The 18,369-nt window shown below is 43.1% G+C and overlaps 1 protein-coding gene across 1 annotated transcript; it reads right to left on the bottom strand.

Moving 5' to 3' along the window:
- Positions 1–461: 461 nt before the first annotated feature.
- si:dkey-202e22.2 (netrin-4) lies at positions 462–6,509 on the bottom strand. The gene is made up of 10 exons (XM_062411465.1): positions 5,984–6,509; positions 5,006–5,496; positions 4,611–4,931; positions 4,185–4,311; positions 3,217–3,405; positions 2,723–2,939; positions 2,472–2,599; positions 2,281–2,349; positions 1,984–2,154; positions 462–869 (listed from the first exon to the last, which is right to left on the bottom strand). Exons 1-10 carry the CDS (start codon positions 6,075–6,077, stop codon positions 733–735), a joined length of 1,944 nt encoding a protein of 647 aa, XP_062267449.1. The 5' UTR covers positions 6,078–6,509; the 3' UTR covers positions 462–732.
- Between the last annotated feature and the right edge of the window lie 11,860 nt (positions 6,510–18,369).

Genomic DNA, 18,369 nt, shown 5'->3' with positions numbered 1-18,369 from the left:
TCCTTCTAGAGATGAAGCACATCTTTATCATATGTCAGGGATTTCCACTTTTTCACAGTCTGAGCCAATATTGTCTATGATTATCAGTGATGGTATATAATAAGACAGCACCCCCCCACTGTGCCTTCACTGATTATATTGCTTATGTGTTGGGTATAGTTTCATAGCATTTTATCATTATCCTTCAATATTCCTCTATAGGTTTCGATTTCAAACTGCACTGTATTTACCATTTATAAGTTAGAAACATTCATTGAACAAAAACGTGATACATTTATGTATGTACCTTAATGACTTCCATATGGTTCTGTACATTTTCCTCTTTCTCGCAGTAGAAATATCAACCAGGGAATTGATTAGCAGCACTCGGTTTGACAAACCCAGGTGTTTTACCAAGTTGCAACAGGATCTACAAAAGAAGCAATAGTTTGCTGTTTGTGTTGTGCATAAACAATCTTGCATCTGGGTAAGACCTTTAATTTGAGGTACATCACATTTACATACAATTTATCAAATCTGATTTCCAAGCATTAATTTCAGTCTTTATTGTATGTAACACTCACACAGTGTCAGTACTGCTCTCCAGGTTTAGACCATGAGTTCACCAGTTGGATAATTTGCCATCGTTGATGTTGTCCAGTGAATCTTTTTTCAGTCCCTTTTCTGAACAGTCCACGGACTTATGAATTGTGCAGTTCTCTGGAGTGTGTTCTGCCTTTCAGATAATAGAGCTCATGGACATCCATTCCTCAGGCCCTCTGATATGAGTAGACCCAGTCGAGGTGTCCAGGGGGACACCACACCTTGCATGGTGACCAGCAAACGGCCTGTTCCAGCTTCTTCTGGGCCTGCGAGCAGGTACTCCACACCTGGTATAGAAATGTAAGATGTGATGCACACATACAGGTGACAGCATGTTCTGAATATTAAATTATTTCCATAATAATATTTACATGAGTTGCTCATGGAATATTCCATTCATATTCCTGGGTACATGTTACAGATAATAGTCTGATTTTGACTTGCATCAATATAATGTCCTACTACTTGTTTACATTCAAACCCGGGGCATGTGTCATCAAAGCAGTTGGTGACAACTGTATTTCAAAGACACAAACTGCTGTAAAACTCTAAAGGGGTAAATTCCCTTTAGAAGAAAAAGTGTGTGAACCCTTTGCAAAGTCTTTTCTGCAGTTATAGATGTTATAACATAATTCGATCTTCATCAAAGGCACAAGTAAAGACAAACACAATGTGATGAAGCTAATTACAGACCAAGAATTACAGTGTAATGTCTTAACTGAGCAAACCCAGGTAGCATACCCTGTTCTGGAGAAAAATGTAAGTGAACCCAAAGTGACATATTTTGGCATCGAACACCTCACATGGGTGGTTCTGGGAAGTTTGGATCAGACCGGCAGAACTTTCAGGACGAACATTGGCCACTCCACTTTGAACTCCTCCGAGCTCTGGGCTGTGACTTAGCAAAGTTCAAAAGGCACATTTTCTTTGTTTGAAGTAATTTTGTTGTAGGTTTATTTCTATGTTTAGGGTCAGTGTCAACATTTAAGTGCATAAATGCAGAATGATCCCGAAGTGATCAAATACAGTTTTTTTGCAACTGTATTTTGTTGTTTTATTAAGACATACACATGTCAACATAACGCTGCTTTATAAATTTAATTAAAGTATTCAGAAAATGCTGTTTACATGGCAGTGTCTTACTATTGTTTTAATTTAATAAGGGTTAGATAACTCATTAATTAATACCGGTATATTGGTCTCCGTGTAAACATGACAAATTTTCTTCCTAAATTTCTTCCTAAATTTCTTCCTATGTTCTCCATTCATTGGTTGTTCTTAAATATTAATCTTTTAAAATGACAAACCAGTACATCTGTTTAGCCTCTTACTTCGTTTGCTGCATTAACTGAACAGTAACTCTGTGCCTCATGCAGCAGACCCCTGATGTCTGACTCTTACCGGGGTTTAGTATCGGACAGGTGCAGCCGCGGCTGGTCCAGGACAGAGGATAGATGCTGATGGTTTCCAGGTTCAGTGCCACCTGCCCTGACCGAAGAACCTTGCGAACCTTGACCTGGACCTCTGCGTGGCTGCCTTTGTCATGAGCAGAGAGCACGCTGGCCTTGATCACTGTCACACAGATGGCAGTTCCAGAGTAAGCAAACATTGAGACAGTATTTTAAAACATAAATCAATGCACAGATCACTGTGTAGGAAAGTTATTTTTTTTCATAGGTAGAGGTGTTTATTTCTTACCATAGTCGTGTTTAATCCTACAGAGGTCAGAAACACTTTTCAGTTTCCTCTCCTTGCAGCTGCACTTTCCTGTGTACAGGCATTAGGATAGGATCTGATCTCAAGTTTGAAACAGTCCTTCCACAGTATTAATCCTTACACTGCTGGTTGTGACCAAACATTATTCCAAAGTAAGCCGCTCCAACACTCACCTGCATAATGCAGAGCAGAGACTGCGAGCTCCTTCGACCACTGTACTTCTTCTTCAATTGGGAACATATGATCCAGATCAGGGATTTTACCTCCAACAGCCACATGGAACACCTGGTTGTTTGTGTAGCTGCAGCATTAAAGAACAGAGCATATAATACAAATCACATCATCTGCCGTAATTATACTGTTAAATTGACTTCCCTAATTGTTTGGTGAAACATACGGCCACAGATTTCATGTACAGCTATACCTGTCGAGACACTGCCCAGTGGTGGGATCGCAGCTGAGAGGGCAGGCACAGGGTTCACAGCCCTTATCTCCAAAGCCCCAGTAGCCAGGCAGGCAGTAGCTGCAGCTTGTACCCCCTACACCTGATTTACAGTGGCACTGTCCAGTCCGAGGGTGGCACCAGGGTTCCTCCTCTCCAGGCCGAGGAGACAAAGAGCCCTGTGGAACACACCTGCAGCCTGAGAAGCACAGATATAGGTCTGTATGCCGATGGAACATTTGGTTTTGCTGTTAAAATAGAAACATACATGCCAGCAGATGGAGCTACAAGACATTACTGGCTGTCTTTACACACTTTGAATCACTGTCACTGAGACCAAGAAGAATACTGATTCATCTGGTTATGACTGGTGGCCAATCATTTAACTTCCTGAAGTTGGCTTTGGTAACTGGTTAATGGCACATCCACCACTCCAGAGAATCAATGAGTGACCTTTTGTTCTGTGTGTCTCTTACGTGTGCAGGCGTGGGGGGAATTGAGGGGCAGGAACGGGTGACGGTGGTACCCATGGCGACAGCGCTGGCACCTACGCCCCACCATGTTGTGCCGGCAGTCATCACACACCCCACCGCCGGTGCCACCGGATGACAGCCATGTCCGCTGAGAGAAGTGACAGCTGTCAGCGTGAGCGTGGCACTCGCACTCTGACGTCACAGAGGTGGGAGAGAGGGGAGAGAGACAGAGTGAGGGCATCAGTGGAGAGAGTTAGCTGGTAACCTGTATGAAGCAAATCATAGGTCTGTGCTAAGTGTTGTCTACCTTTACAAAGGATTTGCAACTTAACCAGCAGTGGTGGAGCTCAAACATTTAACGTTAGTAAAAGTATTCAAAGTATTAGATCTACTAAGTAGCTGAGTGGCTGAGTCTGGGACTCTTCTGAATCCTGTTCAGGTGTTTCTTCTTCACTAGTGATGCTGCAGGAGGCGGGGTCTAATGTTACCTGTTAGCTCTGATTGGATCGATGATTCAATCCCCTCTCGTTATTGATATTTTAAACATATATACAACAATGTAAACATGTAACACAATGCATTTTTAAAATGCATTGGAGTGGAAAGTACAGATACTTAGTTAAGGAAATGTTCTTCGTTACATCCCAACACAGATAACCAGGGTAGAAAAATGTATGTGACTATTTTTAAACAGGGTAGACTCAGGTACTCTCCTGCAGGGCTCACTGCTTGGGTCTGATTTAAAAATCTGGTTTTATAGCTTGTAAAGATCTTAATAAATATGAAACAACCAAAATAAATCGTGTTTAAAACTGTGTATAGAGGCTTAATAAGACCTACTGTAGGTTTGTCTTTCAGAGTACCCACATTTTCCCTCTGATTGCTCCCTCCACACCTAAAATGTTCTTCTCTACTTCTTCTCTGTCAGCAACAGGACTACCCACTGATCTGATAGTTGTGCAGTCACGTACTCTGGCACGGGTTCGGCTCCCCGCTGCTGCCGTTGGCCGGCCTCCAGGGACGATCGTTGTAGAGCGGGGCACACTTCTCACAGTGATCCCCCGCCGTGTGGTGAGCACACAGGCACCTACCAGACACCTGGAAGACACATCTGGGCCTGTTTAGTTACTCCACCTACATTAGTGAATGTTACAGGCTGCGGCTGTCTAGAGTGGGCTGTAAAACTAATTCAGGCAGGTGTTGTTTGAGTAAATCGAGCAATTTAAAGCAGTTTTTTTTTTTATCAGTGAGTTCATTTTTATTTCTGGAACAAACGTCCTCACGCCTGTGGTCTGCAAATCTCTAATAGATTACAGGCCGATTCACTTTCTCTCATGGTCCCATCGTCTGTTCTTTTACTTTGACATGCATCTACTCTCACAGTAAAAGCTACTCACCAAATTACTCTCGTGACTAGTGTCTTGATTGCTGTTGTGTGGTACACAATACTCAGCATGTCCATGGCACAGGCAGGTCCCTTTGGCCAGTAAAGTGTAAATGGCATAAGGTGCTGAGGCTGAGTTTTCTGTAGTGGCTGTGGAGGTCAGTGTTGAGGCTGTGGGAGTTGTGCTTCCTGTTGGAAGGTTCAGAGGTGCGGAGCAGGTCTGAGCTTTAAGCAGTCTGATGCGGAGGTTGGTGAGGGTGAGGCGGGCAAGGGCCTCTGAGCTGTAAGGGTCCAGTCTTTTAGCACCGCTGGGGTCTAATGTCCGTAATATTACCTGGGGAGAAAAGCAGACTGAATCAAACATTGGGCATCCGCTAAAAGAAATACATCAGATCTTTATTCTCTCACCTCACCACCACTGCAGGGTGTGGGACCGGTGTACCGAGATGTACACAATGAGCCTGGCTGACTAAAATCATCAGCCAAACCAAACTCCGCGCTGCAATTGCTTGCAAATAGTTTAAGAGCCTCCCAGGTCGTCCCAAAGTCGGCTGAACGTTCAATGGCCATGGCAGCGGGCCGGGGCGACCTGAACACCAAAACCACATGGGACAGACAGAACTGCGTTTCCAGATCCAACTGGATCTCGTCCTGCTGCCCCTGCAGGGCGGTCCTTGCACCCGATGCCCACCAAGTCTCCGCCTTGGAGAAAGGGTCGTCGGTCATGTGAGCAGGTGGGTGGTTGTTCCCAGGGCCAAGGTCAGGGGTCATGGGAGGATGGGGACAAGGGAAGCATTGGGGGGAGTTGTTCCCACAGCAGCTGGAGAGGGTGGTGAGGGTCCTGCCGCTGGCCAGGTTCCCTATGGGTGGACTACAGGCGTGGTCCACACATCTGGAAACTGACACAGAGGAAGAGGGAGATACAATGAAGATAATATTTAGATCAGTGCTTTTATACCTGGTGACAGAAAGGTCAACAAACACTCTCCAGCAGTGACGTCATGGATAACACCAGAGACCAATTCATTGGGTTCATCATGAATATTTAATCAACCCACTCATTGTTCGGCTACTCTGACAGAATCCTGCCCTTTCTCCATTGGATATCATGCTGACTCTCGGGTTACATGTAGGTCTAACGGAAAGATGCAAGGCAGCTCCACTATCAAATTTATCTGCAACAAGTGGGACCATTGCTTTACTTTTATTTAGCAAAAAACAAATACAGTACAATGCCAACTGAAAATTCATAACATACTATCACTTGCAGTCAGTTTGATGAATGCGAATGGATTTCATGCACAGAACCACAACTGGAAAATGAGAGAGAGATGATGGAGAGAAACAGCATCAGCAGCAAAGAGAGGAAGATGGGTTCCTCCTCACCTGCTCCGCTCCGCGTCAAAGCCAAAAACAGTCCACAGAGCGCCACCAGCATCGGATGTGGACCCTTCTCCCCACGCATACTAGACACTTTCATCCTTGGTTCTTCTGCGTTTACAACACAGTACGCTGTGCGACGGACGCCTTCCAGGAGAGACGAGTCCCAACATTATGTGGCGCTTATCTGAGGAACACGCGCATTTCTGTGCCAATTACGCAATGCGCAAAATTGTCCGTGTGAAGTCGGGATGTTTTTTCCTACGGGCTCCCAGGAGAAATGTTGGGAAGAAAAATTAATTATCGAAGCTTGAGCATCCTCCGGGACAGCGGAGGCACCTCTCTGGCAGGGGAGGACTGTGCGCTCCAGGGTGCAGCCAAACAAATAAGATCAGTGGGTAATCCCAGAATTATTGCTCCACGTTTGGCGTGAGAAAGAAACGTTGCTGGGTTCCATTCGATTGTTTGTTCATTTTGTTGCATTAGAAATACTTGGTCCAAATAATGTAAAAAAAAAAAAGATCTATCATGCAAGATCGGAGGGCTCCGTGTCTCAGGCAGGGCGCGCGCTCCACGCGGAGGAGAGGAGCGCTCTATTTATGCATGCCCCCACTCTCAACCCCCCGCCCCCCCCCCCCCCCCCCCACACACACACACACGCACACAACTTCTCAGTGCAGGATGTGTGTGCGCGCGTGCGAGTGTGTTTTCCTCAGTCTGGCAAACTATTCACCCACGGGGACACTGTGAGGGATCGTGCGCGGAGGAGGGAAGACTTGCGACTTTCACGGGCTCGTGGACACAGTTAATGTGAACCAGCCGCGCGGCGCATACCACACTACACACCGGCTCCCTGCTCCGATTTACCAGGGCCTCGGAGTGGAAGGGCGAGTAAATTAGTTAATCTGCTTCTGCTCTGCTGTTTCTCTGCTGCAGTAATTCCAGGTTGGAGGAACTCACTTTGAAGTCCGTGCAGGAGGAAACCTGAGCAGGGAGACCAAAATAGTCCTCGGTGCCGTTTATTTGCAGCTTGACGGCGCATTGTGGCAGCGAGAGAATCTGACAGCTCCGGAGCTTTCATGCAAATGAGCTGCAGAAAAGGGCCTTTCTCCCATCTGTCTGCCTATCTGGAGAGATTACTGTGCCAGTCTTCATTATATCCCCAGATAATAAACACATGGCCTGATAAATGACAGTCCCTCATTTTAAATTCTTTTTAACCACACACATCAGGACACGTGCAGTCTTCTGCGGAGTTGAGTGAATAAACACCATTTCGTCACAGTTTTATGACTCAGCTTCAATTACACTCAGAAAATTGGAACAGACGCTCAGGATTGGATTGGTTTCCATAAATGTCTTAAATATCTAACCAACTATTTACAGACCTGCCAGCTCTGCTTTCAGAGTGGAGAACAAAAAGATTTATTAAGGAAAGGCACATGTGCCAATAACAATAAGAAGGATCTGCGTTCATGCTGACATAAATAAGCCTGTGATATGATTTTGTTTTAGGAGCAGCCAACAGCGGATCAATTACATAATTTCCCCCAAGGAGACATAATGGGACATTTATTGATTGTATATCTTGCTGCTAACGTTTTTTTCAACCTAATATATCACTTTATCTTCATCTGTTATACATTTGTCTTTTTCAACTCTCCCTGGTCTTTGCTTTCATCCCTCTGTCCCCCCGCTCTCACTCCAGCTACAGTGTCTGGAACACAATAAAACCCCCAGAGGCTCTCCTTCATCTTCACGCATCTCCCTTTCGTCTCACTCCAGTGCTGCAGACAGTATACTGAGAACAGGTTTTGATCGGGGTAAGTCCATTTATGAGGGATTTGCTGTTGTCGGGTAATGTTAGTGGCATTTAAATAGTTTCTGGCTGGTTTAGACGGTTCACTGGGACACATGGAAAAGAGATGTGTATCTTCTCACGGTTTGCAGGACAGGAGTACCTGTCTGCATTTTTATGTTTGAGGGGTAAAGCTAATGGTTACAGTCAGATCTTCAGTGTGGTCCAGCTGTGGTTCCCTTCAATGACAAAATCCTGTGGTTTCTTCCAGGGTTTGTAGAGCAGAGAGATCCATAAATTATTTTTTTCCAGACGTTCAAGTGCAAGTTAACCATGTTTGGTTTCTCATTTTAGCATCAAAGTGCAAAGCATGTTAAATTCTTAGTCACCTTAATTGAAATGTAAGTCTCTGTGACATCGGAATGCAGAGCGGCCTACATCCTATAATTCACAAAGGGGCACCGTCGTCACGACAGTTTGATTAACCCATGATTCAATTTTAAACACAAACAAAATACAAGTAACAGTCTTTCTGCGATAAATTAATACAAAAGTACTTGATTAACATCTCCTTCTGGGTGGTCCCTTCAGATCACAGATGAACGCAACACAAACACATAGCTTTTAATCATTGATATAAAATGTAATGACAACTGTTATTTCCAACAAAAACGTCATCGTAAAGTTGAGGTAAACATCCAACAGTTTGAGCAGCTATTGAGAGAATCTGCTTTAGTTTACCATCGTAAGATGTGATGTGCTCACTCTTTTACACTGAAGAAACAAACCAAAACCGTAATAGAAATGAGGGGAAGATATGTCATTGATCTTGGTGATAGAAAGTGGCTGTTTGGTTTGGCCTTGATGTTGAACGCTCACAAGAATCTCTCAGAACTGAACACGAAGCTCCAGGGCCCCAACCAGCTTCAAGGTATGGCAAGTACAATTTGGAAGTGGTAACACCAGGATTTTACTTTTCTACAAGAACAAAAGCCTGCTGTAACATGTGAATTAGCTTTTGGAAGCAGTTGTTATGCTCCTTCGGGCATTTAGTGAGAGGTTTCAGGACAAAAAGAGTAAACAAAAGGATCTGTGTGGAACCAGGAAATCACTGAGCTGCAAATCTACAACAGGCATAAAGTTAAGTGCAACACTCCCCCGCCGGTTGGGCTCTATAAACTACAGCAGACTTACATTCTGCGGACACCTGCACTAGTGTTTGTACCTCTGAAAACTAGCTGTTCAAAAGAATCTGTTTTACTCAAAACGTACTGAGCTAAATCTGGAAAAATATCTGTGAGTAGCATCATCATCACAACCACCTGACATCAGACGCCTCACTAAAGAAAAATCCTTTCCTACCATTGTATTCGAGAGTAGTTAGTTTGATAAATTTGTTAGTTTGGGCCTCAAAGGATGTTATAGAACTTGAAGTGACCTTCCAGAGTAAAAATGTTCCCCACCCCACTTGATTCAATAAACACCAAGATTTAGTTTAAAACATGTTGAATAAACAACCGAATCCACATGGCAGCATGTTGCATGCAAATGTCTGTGAAGAAAAACTCTTACTTTTCCCCCTTGTACCTTTCAGCAAATTTATTTTCTCAATGCTCAGGATGTATCTTCATCATGGCCCCCAGCTGTGAGAGGTCAAATACCAGCCAGGAAAGGTCCTAGGGATCTCCTACCTGCCCCATGACTGCCTCTCTAATTGCTCCTCTTTCTCTCATTTACAGAGTTTAATGGGGACTGTGGGAGAGCTGGGGTCAGACGAACCAGGACCCCTCCCACTCTTATAATCCTCAGTGTTTGTCCATGCTGCTCATACATGCGTGTGTCAAGCACACACTGTCACTCCACACTTCTCCATCTCCTTCTCCCACCATGTCTTCTCGTGGCCTCTGTGTTCTACATGTCAGATCATATGTTCCTGAAGAGATGATGAGGATTAAGCTGCTTTCTTACATGATTACTCTGCCTTTACTCAAACTGGCTGACGTGATCAGGCCTCAATTTGTTTCTCTAAATAGTTAATCTAATCTCTTAGGCTATGTGGATTCGGAACAGTTGTTTTTATATCAGTCACAAATACTTTTCTTTGTGATTTGAAGACTATGGCGGTAAAAGCTTGACGTTATCCACTGGCCGAAAGAGCAACCAGTAAATGCCATGGTTAATAGGGTGTGCCTGAGTTTAAACACTGAAGTCAAAGTTAATTATCTTGTTGGATTTTTGAAGAAAGACCCAATCGTGAATCTTTTGCAGCATAAAACACACAAGTTAGATGTCTGACCATAGATCCACAAAATTCTAGACACTTGCACAATTTAAGGTCAAACTAATCCTTTCTTGAAAAGCATCATTCAACACAGCTTGAAGTTAAAAGGTCAAGGTTAGAGGTCGACTGCAAAGATCTACAGTTCAAGTCCAATAAATAAAAGAAAAGCAAGAGGGCTGTAATTCTTCAAGACTGTTTGAGTCAGTCTGTTCCTTTAATTTACTATCACTGGGCATAATAATTCATGGAGACAACTTACAAAGAAACACTCTCTCCTGCTGATGTTTGCTGTCATGATCCTCATGTTATGGAAGTTTTCATCAAGCACAGACAGTTTAAAGTTAGTCTGTTAACATGTGTGTGTGTGTGTGTGTGTGTGTGTGTGTGTGTGTGTGTGTGTGTGTGTGTGTGTGTGTGTGTGTGTGTGTGTGTGTGTGTGTGTGTGTGTGTGTGTGTGTGTGTGTGCGTGTGCGTGTGTGTGCTCTTGCATGATGGGTTTCAAATGCATGGTGTTTCTTTGATGTGAGAGAATGAATGACACTGATTAAGCTGTCAGGCCGGAGACTGATAGAGGCCAGATGAGGCAGGATGACAAATCGGGGCCTCTGTGAAGCACTTGGGCCGGTTGCCAAACCAATAATGCGTGCGTCTGTGAGCTTATGTGTGGATTTGTGGGTGTTTGTTCGTAGAAGAGTTACGGTTGAAAAACGCTCACATATGTGTATGTGACGGGAAACTATGCGGAACTGTTTCCATTTATTTTTTATTAATTTTTAATGAGGAGGAATGTCGGGAATGTTAAAGAGTGGCTCACTCGAAAAGCCTTAAGTCGAGCGGTGATGACTTATTTATAGCAGAGACTCCTGTTTAATATTGGACAACAAATGAACCTCCTGCACAGATACACTCACAAACACACACTCCTGTTGTATGCCTGCCTGACTTATTTTACATATGTTCATGATGTCATCGACTAACATGCTCAAGATTTGCTTTTATGTGACATCAGCGTGCTCGCATGCATGAAAACGTGCAAACACACAAAATTGCACAGTTTTCTGGCTCTCCAGCGGCCACCCACATAAACGAACCAGAGCACACAGTGGTTTTCTACCACAAAACCCGACTCAGGCGAGAGACTGATTCCACTTCCAGCTCATGTTGCACACCCACATAGATAAAGCACGCCGACTTGGTTTACAAAATAATTTATTGTAACTCTTTCAAGCAACATCATTGGATACAAAGGAACCCTAGTTGGGCACTTTATTAAAATGGAAAAGGCTGAACAAAGCTTTCTAACATAAGGGTGCTGGAGGTCAGAGGTCAGCCCAAAGAGGTACGGATGAATGTAGGACACTCAATATCAGTTTGATGAAGAACATAATGCTTATACATAATTACCTCCAAGATGAAGGTTGTGCTTTCCCCCTTTTCTGTTTTTTTGATGGTTTGTTTGTTTGTAAACAAAACTACACAAAAACTACTGGGTGGATTAACATGAAACGTGTTAGAAGGATGGGACAGGAAAGGACCCATTTCAATTTTTTATTCATGGTTCCTGATGAAAAAATCATTGTTGGGCCTTAAACTCGACATCACAGTGGTTCTCCCACTATTATTTGGTTCCCCTCTTAAAATCTATACACTGAGAAATGGAGAAAATGAAAGGGAAAATCAAACACAGCTGTTTGAGGTCCTGAGCCACAGGTTAGGGGGTTCCAGGTCACTTTGAGCCCCCTCCTCAACTCATTAAGCATGTCTTTATTGGCCAAGACTCCTCCAGGGATTCACCCAACCCATAACAGCCAATCCATGGCACAGTAGAGCACAAGGGGTCACAGTTTAACAGCAGCACCTCAAATGACATCTGCATGGAGGGACGACTCACAGGTACGCTGCTGGTATCTGCTGTGCTCTTGTAAAATGCCCGGCCACAAAAAACTGATATTAACGTCACGTTTTCTACCCTCGCTGTGGTTCTGTTTCACCAGTGACTTTCATTGGCCACAGTGATCTTGTTGCTCAGATCCGATGGCCTTTAAAAGAGAGAAAGTGCTTTAAAGTGGTGTGCACTGATGGGTATTACGTGGAAAGCAGTAGGCGTAAGTGATTTTTACAATGTGCCCAAGAGTTGCATTTGTTTCTAGTTCTACTGTGCCAATGTGCAAACCATTTAGAAGAGTTTTTAACCCTGTAGCAGATCACACCCACATGCTTTTACACCTTTTTTTGGTAGATAAATAGGTATTTTCAAGTATTCCTGATGAGAATTTATCGGAAACTAACGCCTACCATCATTTGTTTCCACTCCTGTGTGCTAATGCAAAATTAAAACAGCACAGTAACGATGAAATGGGTTTCTATGGGAGAAAAGAAGGTATGTGGGAATATCTGCGTCCTCCAAGCCCTCCGGGGCTTGCCCAACAATGTGACATTGAGAGGGGGATAGCAAGTGTTTGATCCTATCAGCCAACATCTGGCCCTCAGGAGGAGCTAAAGTTAGAAGCACATGCTGATGTCATTACTGTGAAATTGGAGTTATATCCACAAAGGCATGACCTGCACAACGTCCTGATACTGTAAAAGTACAGCAGTGGGTGGAGAAGAGGTAAATGAATAATGTGAGGGTTATAGGATGAAGAGGAAGGAGGACGGATAACACATATGTGTGATGTTGTAAATGACTAATATTGACGTTTGTTGGTTGATGTTGAGCCAGATCTCTCATGTGAGCGTTTATCTGCTGTTGGACTATTAGAGTGTGAGTCAAGGGTGGATTAAAGCTGAGAAAGTTGTTTGTCCATTCAAGTCCCATTGCCATGGTAGGCTCCCGGCTCCAGATATGGCTGAAGCGCTGCCAACGGAACACCGCTAAGGGACCACCACCTCATCAGAGACTTGTGGCTCTCGTGTGGTTTTCTCTCGGGCTCAAGTCTCCTCCCTGAAGCAATCAATAGCATTAGGCATGTGTTAGCTATTAATAAACTGCTGCGGTCAAAATGATTTCAGGCCGCTCCGATATGATAATGTCTTCATTAGATGTGGGTTATTTAAACTCTCAGGGGAAGTCTCTCATTTGGTTTAGGCTTCTCTCGTGGGGTGAGGTCATTGCTTTGTGGCTCAGCTCCATTGAGGAGACGCCAGTGAAGCTGTCGGCCTCTCACCAAACTAATGACCCAGTGCTGCACATACACTGCAGTATCCACGGCATCCATATCAAGTCACTCTGTGTAATTGACCTTTGCTCTTGGCTCCACTGTAAAGCACTTTGGTAATGACCTTCTCACAGAGCCGAGTACAAAGATGTAGGCCCCCCCTGACCCCTTTGTCCTCATGATTACTGCCACAGCCGAGCACAAGAACTCCTGTTGATTCTCACACAGACTACACCTCAGCTACTCCCCACTTCCCTCTCGACCTCAATTTATCCCTATCTGCGTGGCAGCATGTCCTTCGCAAGTGACACGTGAGGGTTCAGACACATGAGACTATTCACTTGTGCTTCGCTACCCAATCTCAGGCTGCTCTGATGGGTTTCAACTGAAGAGGCCAGGGGTAGGAGCAGGGGCCGCAGTGCATGATGCCTATGATCTACCATGGGAAACAGACAAGGTTATGATGCCCCTGTGACCCAGGAGTGTGGGGATTGCACGGGTCAATGGGGTTTCCCCCCCTTATGGACATATTTGAGCTGTCATGAGTGTGAAAGGAAGAGTATGCATGTTCAAGCACAGAAAAGTGTGCATTCCAATCAAATTCCTGTAGGTATCATTACTGCCATTACCATCACCATCTGCACCAGGAACAGCATGGGACGTGAGTGTTCTGGTGCTGACCTGTTGAGAACAATGTCAAGGGAATGTCCCAGACCCTCAAAAGGTCAAACTAAAAAGTATATAGTGTATGTATATTTATCAAATATATCAATGAGGATTTATGAATTAAAGATAATTTGAATGAGAAAATGGTCCCTCACCAGTGACACAGAGAAATAGTAAAGAGAGGGTCACAGTTCTTCTATTCCTTTGCTTGACTTTTGTTTTTTCATGAAATAGCACGTCTACTTTCATTGTAGGCTACTGCTTTCCCTTGTCTAATGCCAATAAAGATATTCTAACTGAAAATGTTAACCTTTAAAACACTTTTTTTTTCATGAATCACATTTTTAGCTACCAGCGTCCACAATATTTAGCAATCGTCCATTCAATCTGACATATTACAACCTAATATAAGACTTGTTGTTCGTACAGGCTATATAAGCTATGGTATTTTTTGTATTTCCCTTTAGCCGATGGTGGGAGTTGTACAATTGGCTTCTAACAACTTTCATAACGTCTACTAACTTTGACTAATATTATTTGTCGGTAGGTCCATGTGTAACATGCCATATATGTTTTTACAAGTGATCACACTTACTGTGGTCACACTTACTGTGGTCACACCTCTGTGGTCAGAGGTTAAATTTCCCTACCTGCATGAGTGTGCCTGTGCATGTCTGTGCATGTGTTTGGGACAAATAAATGCATCTTAATCTTAATCAAATTTATTTACTGTATGGATTAACAGTTTTTTTTTCAAAGTAAAGTCCAACATGTGTACAATCAAATCAGTTCATTTCTGGATATTTCAAAGTTCTATAAAAACACTTTGCTCAATATGTTCAGAGTGAGACTAATATGCCTGAGTTCAGGACCTCTCTGACTACCTACGTAATGAACATCAAACATTTTTACCGTATAGATTTGGAGATTTTTCAAAGTAAAGTCCAACATGTGTACAATCAGATCAGTTCATTTCTGGATATTTCAAAGTTCTATAAAAACGCTTTGCTCAATAAGTTCAGAGAGAGATTGATATGTCTGAGTTCAGGACCTCTCCGACATACTTCCATTCTGAACATCAAACATTTTTAACGTATAGATTTGGAGATTTTTCAAAGTAAAGTCCAACATATGTACAATCAAATCAGTTCATTTCTGGATATTTCAAAGTACTTAAAAACACTTTGCTCAATAAGTTCAGATAATTGATATGCCTGTGTTCAGGACCTCTCTGACTACCTACAAACATGAATATCAAATTATCAAAATATCAAATTGTACATTTGTTGGACTTTACTTTGAAAAATCTCTTAATCTCTCTCTCTCTCTCTCTCTCTCTCTCTCTCTCTCTCTCTCTCTCTCTCTCTCTCTCTCTCTCTCTCTCTCTCTCTCTCTCTCTCTCTCTCTCTCTCTCTTTCTCTGACTTCATCTCCATGACAACCGTTGCAGCGTCTGACTCGCACGCACTAACTTCCACACAGAGAAACAGAGATTCCAGCAGTGGCGCTTCAGCCTGTGTTCTATCGAGCTGTTAGAAGGAGCGACACATCCTGTAACCTCATTAAAGTTAGGTAGGTCTGTTGTTTACACGATGAAAGGATCACACCTGTCAGAGGCTAGTTGTTTATTTCATGGGGTTCATTCTGTGATTTGCAGAAGGCTGTTGTTATTAGCTACTTGCTTCACGGGGAGACAGCAAACTCAAATCATGGCAGCGGCAGCTCGTAGAGGCACTTCCGGTGGCAACAGAAACAGCCACTGGCAGTGGCCGCGACTTGATGCAGCTTCCAGTGGCCACAGCTGTTTGTGACGTATTCAGGGAGATTTGATATAGTTTGTTATGATTTTGCGCCCTAGGCAACCGCCTATATGTCGCCTATATGCCAGGAGCTGCCCCTGCTCGTAAGTACTGTATTTTATTAGAGACGAATTCCAAATAAATATTTTCTGTCCAGATTTATCGTTTTTCCCATGAAAATGAAAACGTTTTAGGGTTTTAGTTAAGTAATGCCCTGCTCACACATAACATCCTTTCTATATCACAATCAATAATTACCACCGGCTATATTTTTCTCTCCTCATGAGTAGCCGCTGTCTCCTAAAGAGAATTTAAGACTGGCTCCTGTTTCTGTCACTGGCCTTTGATCAAGACCACATCACCTAGCAAGCATGTGTCTGCCAAGTCAATTGGGAGAGGGTCCGTCTGACTTCAGACACCGTTATTAGCGGCTTCACCACTGTCTCCTTTCCCACTGTTAGTGAGGAGTCAATGAGTGTTTTAGTACAATGAGCCTCCTTATACCGTCTAAAATCCACACAGGTCTGCCTCGATAACATTTTTTCAGACCTAAACTGCTGGCTTTAGGCCTCTGGGAACCTGATAATAATCATCTGTAGCATTTGGAACTAGCGCAATATAAGCCTAGTGAGCCCTTTCTATTATGAGCCCTGTATCAGTGTCACCCTCTGCTGTTTGGGTCATATACGTTGCAGAGCAATTTTCTCAAACACATTAAAAACATTATTTAATTGTACCAGGATGTATTTCCTCATGATCCCTGCTTACTAGAGCCAGCTTTTCAAATTCACGCCAGGCTCCGCGCTCGGCCAGATCAGACTCTGTCGTATCTTTCTTTTGTTCAGTGATGGGTGTGTGAACTCGGTCTACCCCTAACCCACACATAAACCCTGGAATAAATAAATAAGCTCCTACTAATATTAACATGCCCCCAAACACTTGTGGCAACTGTGACATCTGCCTCCAAACAGTATGGCATCAAAGGCAGCTGCTTCCAAATAGTGGGGAAACAAAGGCGGCTGCCTCGAAACAGTTTGGAATCAAGGGCAGCTGCCTATACTAATCAGAGGCTACAGATCTTGCCCTTACTGGCTTTACATCACATTACATTTTAAGCTAGTGAAGCTAACGAGCAAACTAACTGTCCACCTGCCAGTAAGTGACTGCACAGCCTTTTAAAGCTATACTTCACAATTTGTATTACTCCCAACAGTCATAACTTACACACACTCTTAACTTTATGTCCCTGGTGATAGTAGTTATGTTGGCTAAAGAAGGCTTGGCTATGGGCAATAATACTTGTTATATGTTATAAATGGTTTATCAAGTGTTTGTCATTCTCTGCACATTAATAGGAGATTAAAACCCCAACCTACACTCAGGACCAAAAATCTATTTTAAACTAATATGAAATAATAATGTGACCTTTACTGCGATCATCAACCATATCGACTGATATAATTTTGGATTGTCTCGTCAAGCCCCAATGTCTAATATCCCTGATTATACTACTCAAAGGGCAGAGCTGGCTAATGTGAGACGTTTTTTACATTAGCTCCCCTCTAGGCGAGCTAAACTGATATATCAGTAAAATTTACACATTTCCCATTAATTCAGGATGTTTCCTAGCAATGGAAATGATCAGAACGTCTTCAGGACAAAGGGCAGTGAAAATATGATTGTTTTTAAAAAAAGTGGTCTTGTGTCTCACTTTACTCCGTTGCTGGGGTAAAGTGAGACAGAGAAATCAAGGGGGTAAAGTGATCCACTTACTTTTTCCACTTAAAAACTACCATAACATCACATGTTGTAATTTCCTGACAGCTAGATTGACAACCACACATTCCAAAACTAACATCGGACTAGTAACAGAATCATGGGGATTGGTCAATTAAGCACATTTATGATTATTATGATTCATGTGATCTCTTGCAAACCACAGCTTACCTGCACATTGTTTCTCTGTCCAATTGGCAGGGACAGGGATATTGTCTTTCTTTGTGTATTCAAATGCCAGTTCACGGCACTTAACTGGAGCAAGGCCATGGAACTGGTCAGCTAGTTGTTTCAAGTGTTTGGCAAGCTCCTCCTCCATCTCATCTGTGAATATTCTCTTTACCTCAGCTACTGCACCCCAGGCTACTGATTTTACTTTCCCTTTCTCTTTTTTCGTTATGAATCGTTTGAGGGTTGTCTTATCAATTATTCTATCCCTGCCAGTTTTTCCTAAAGGCTTCTTTCCTTGCATGACTTCAGCGGCTGCACTCTCCATCTCTGCGAGGGGTGTTTGGCCCCAGGTTGTCTTCCTGGTGTAGTTTCTTGGCATAATGACTTTTCTACAATGTTTATGACATCAAAAAATAAAACATATGCAATGTAATATTACACTAAAATATGTTTAAGACTAAACTTAACATGTGCTTCATGGTAGGGTAAAGTGAGACAGTAAGACAGTGTCTCACTTTACCCCACAGCATTTGTCTCACTTTACCCCACAGCCAACATTTTAGAAAAAACACCATCTCTTAGCAATTCAGGCTAATCTTCAGCTAGCATTAATCACATGTTTGTATATGTTGGAAGTTCATCAACATGTATGATATAAGTTGTTCTACCTGAATCAATTTGTTTTGACGCAACAGTTGATTAAGTTCAATGTAAGAAATTTTACTTTTACATGCACAAAACAAA

The sequence above is a fragment of the Platichthys flesus genome, chromosome 2, assembly GCF_949316205.1.
Source record: "Platichthys flesus chromosome 2, fPlaFle2.1, whole genome shotgun sequence".
Taxonomy (NCBI): Eukaryota; Metazoa; Chordata; class Actinopteri; order Pleuronectiformes; family Pleuronectidae; genus Platichthys; species Platichthys flesus.
This window is presented reverse-complemented; position numbering and strand designations above follow the sequence as displayed.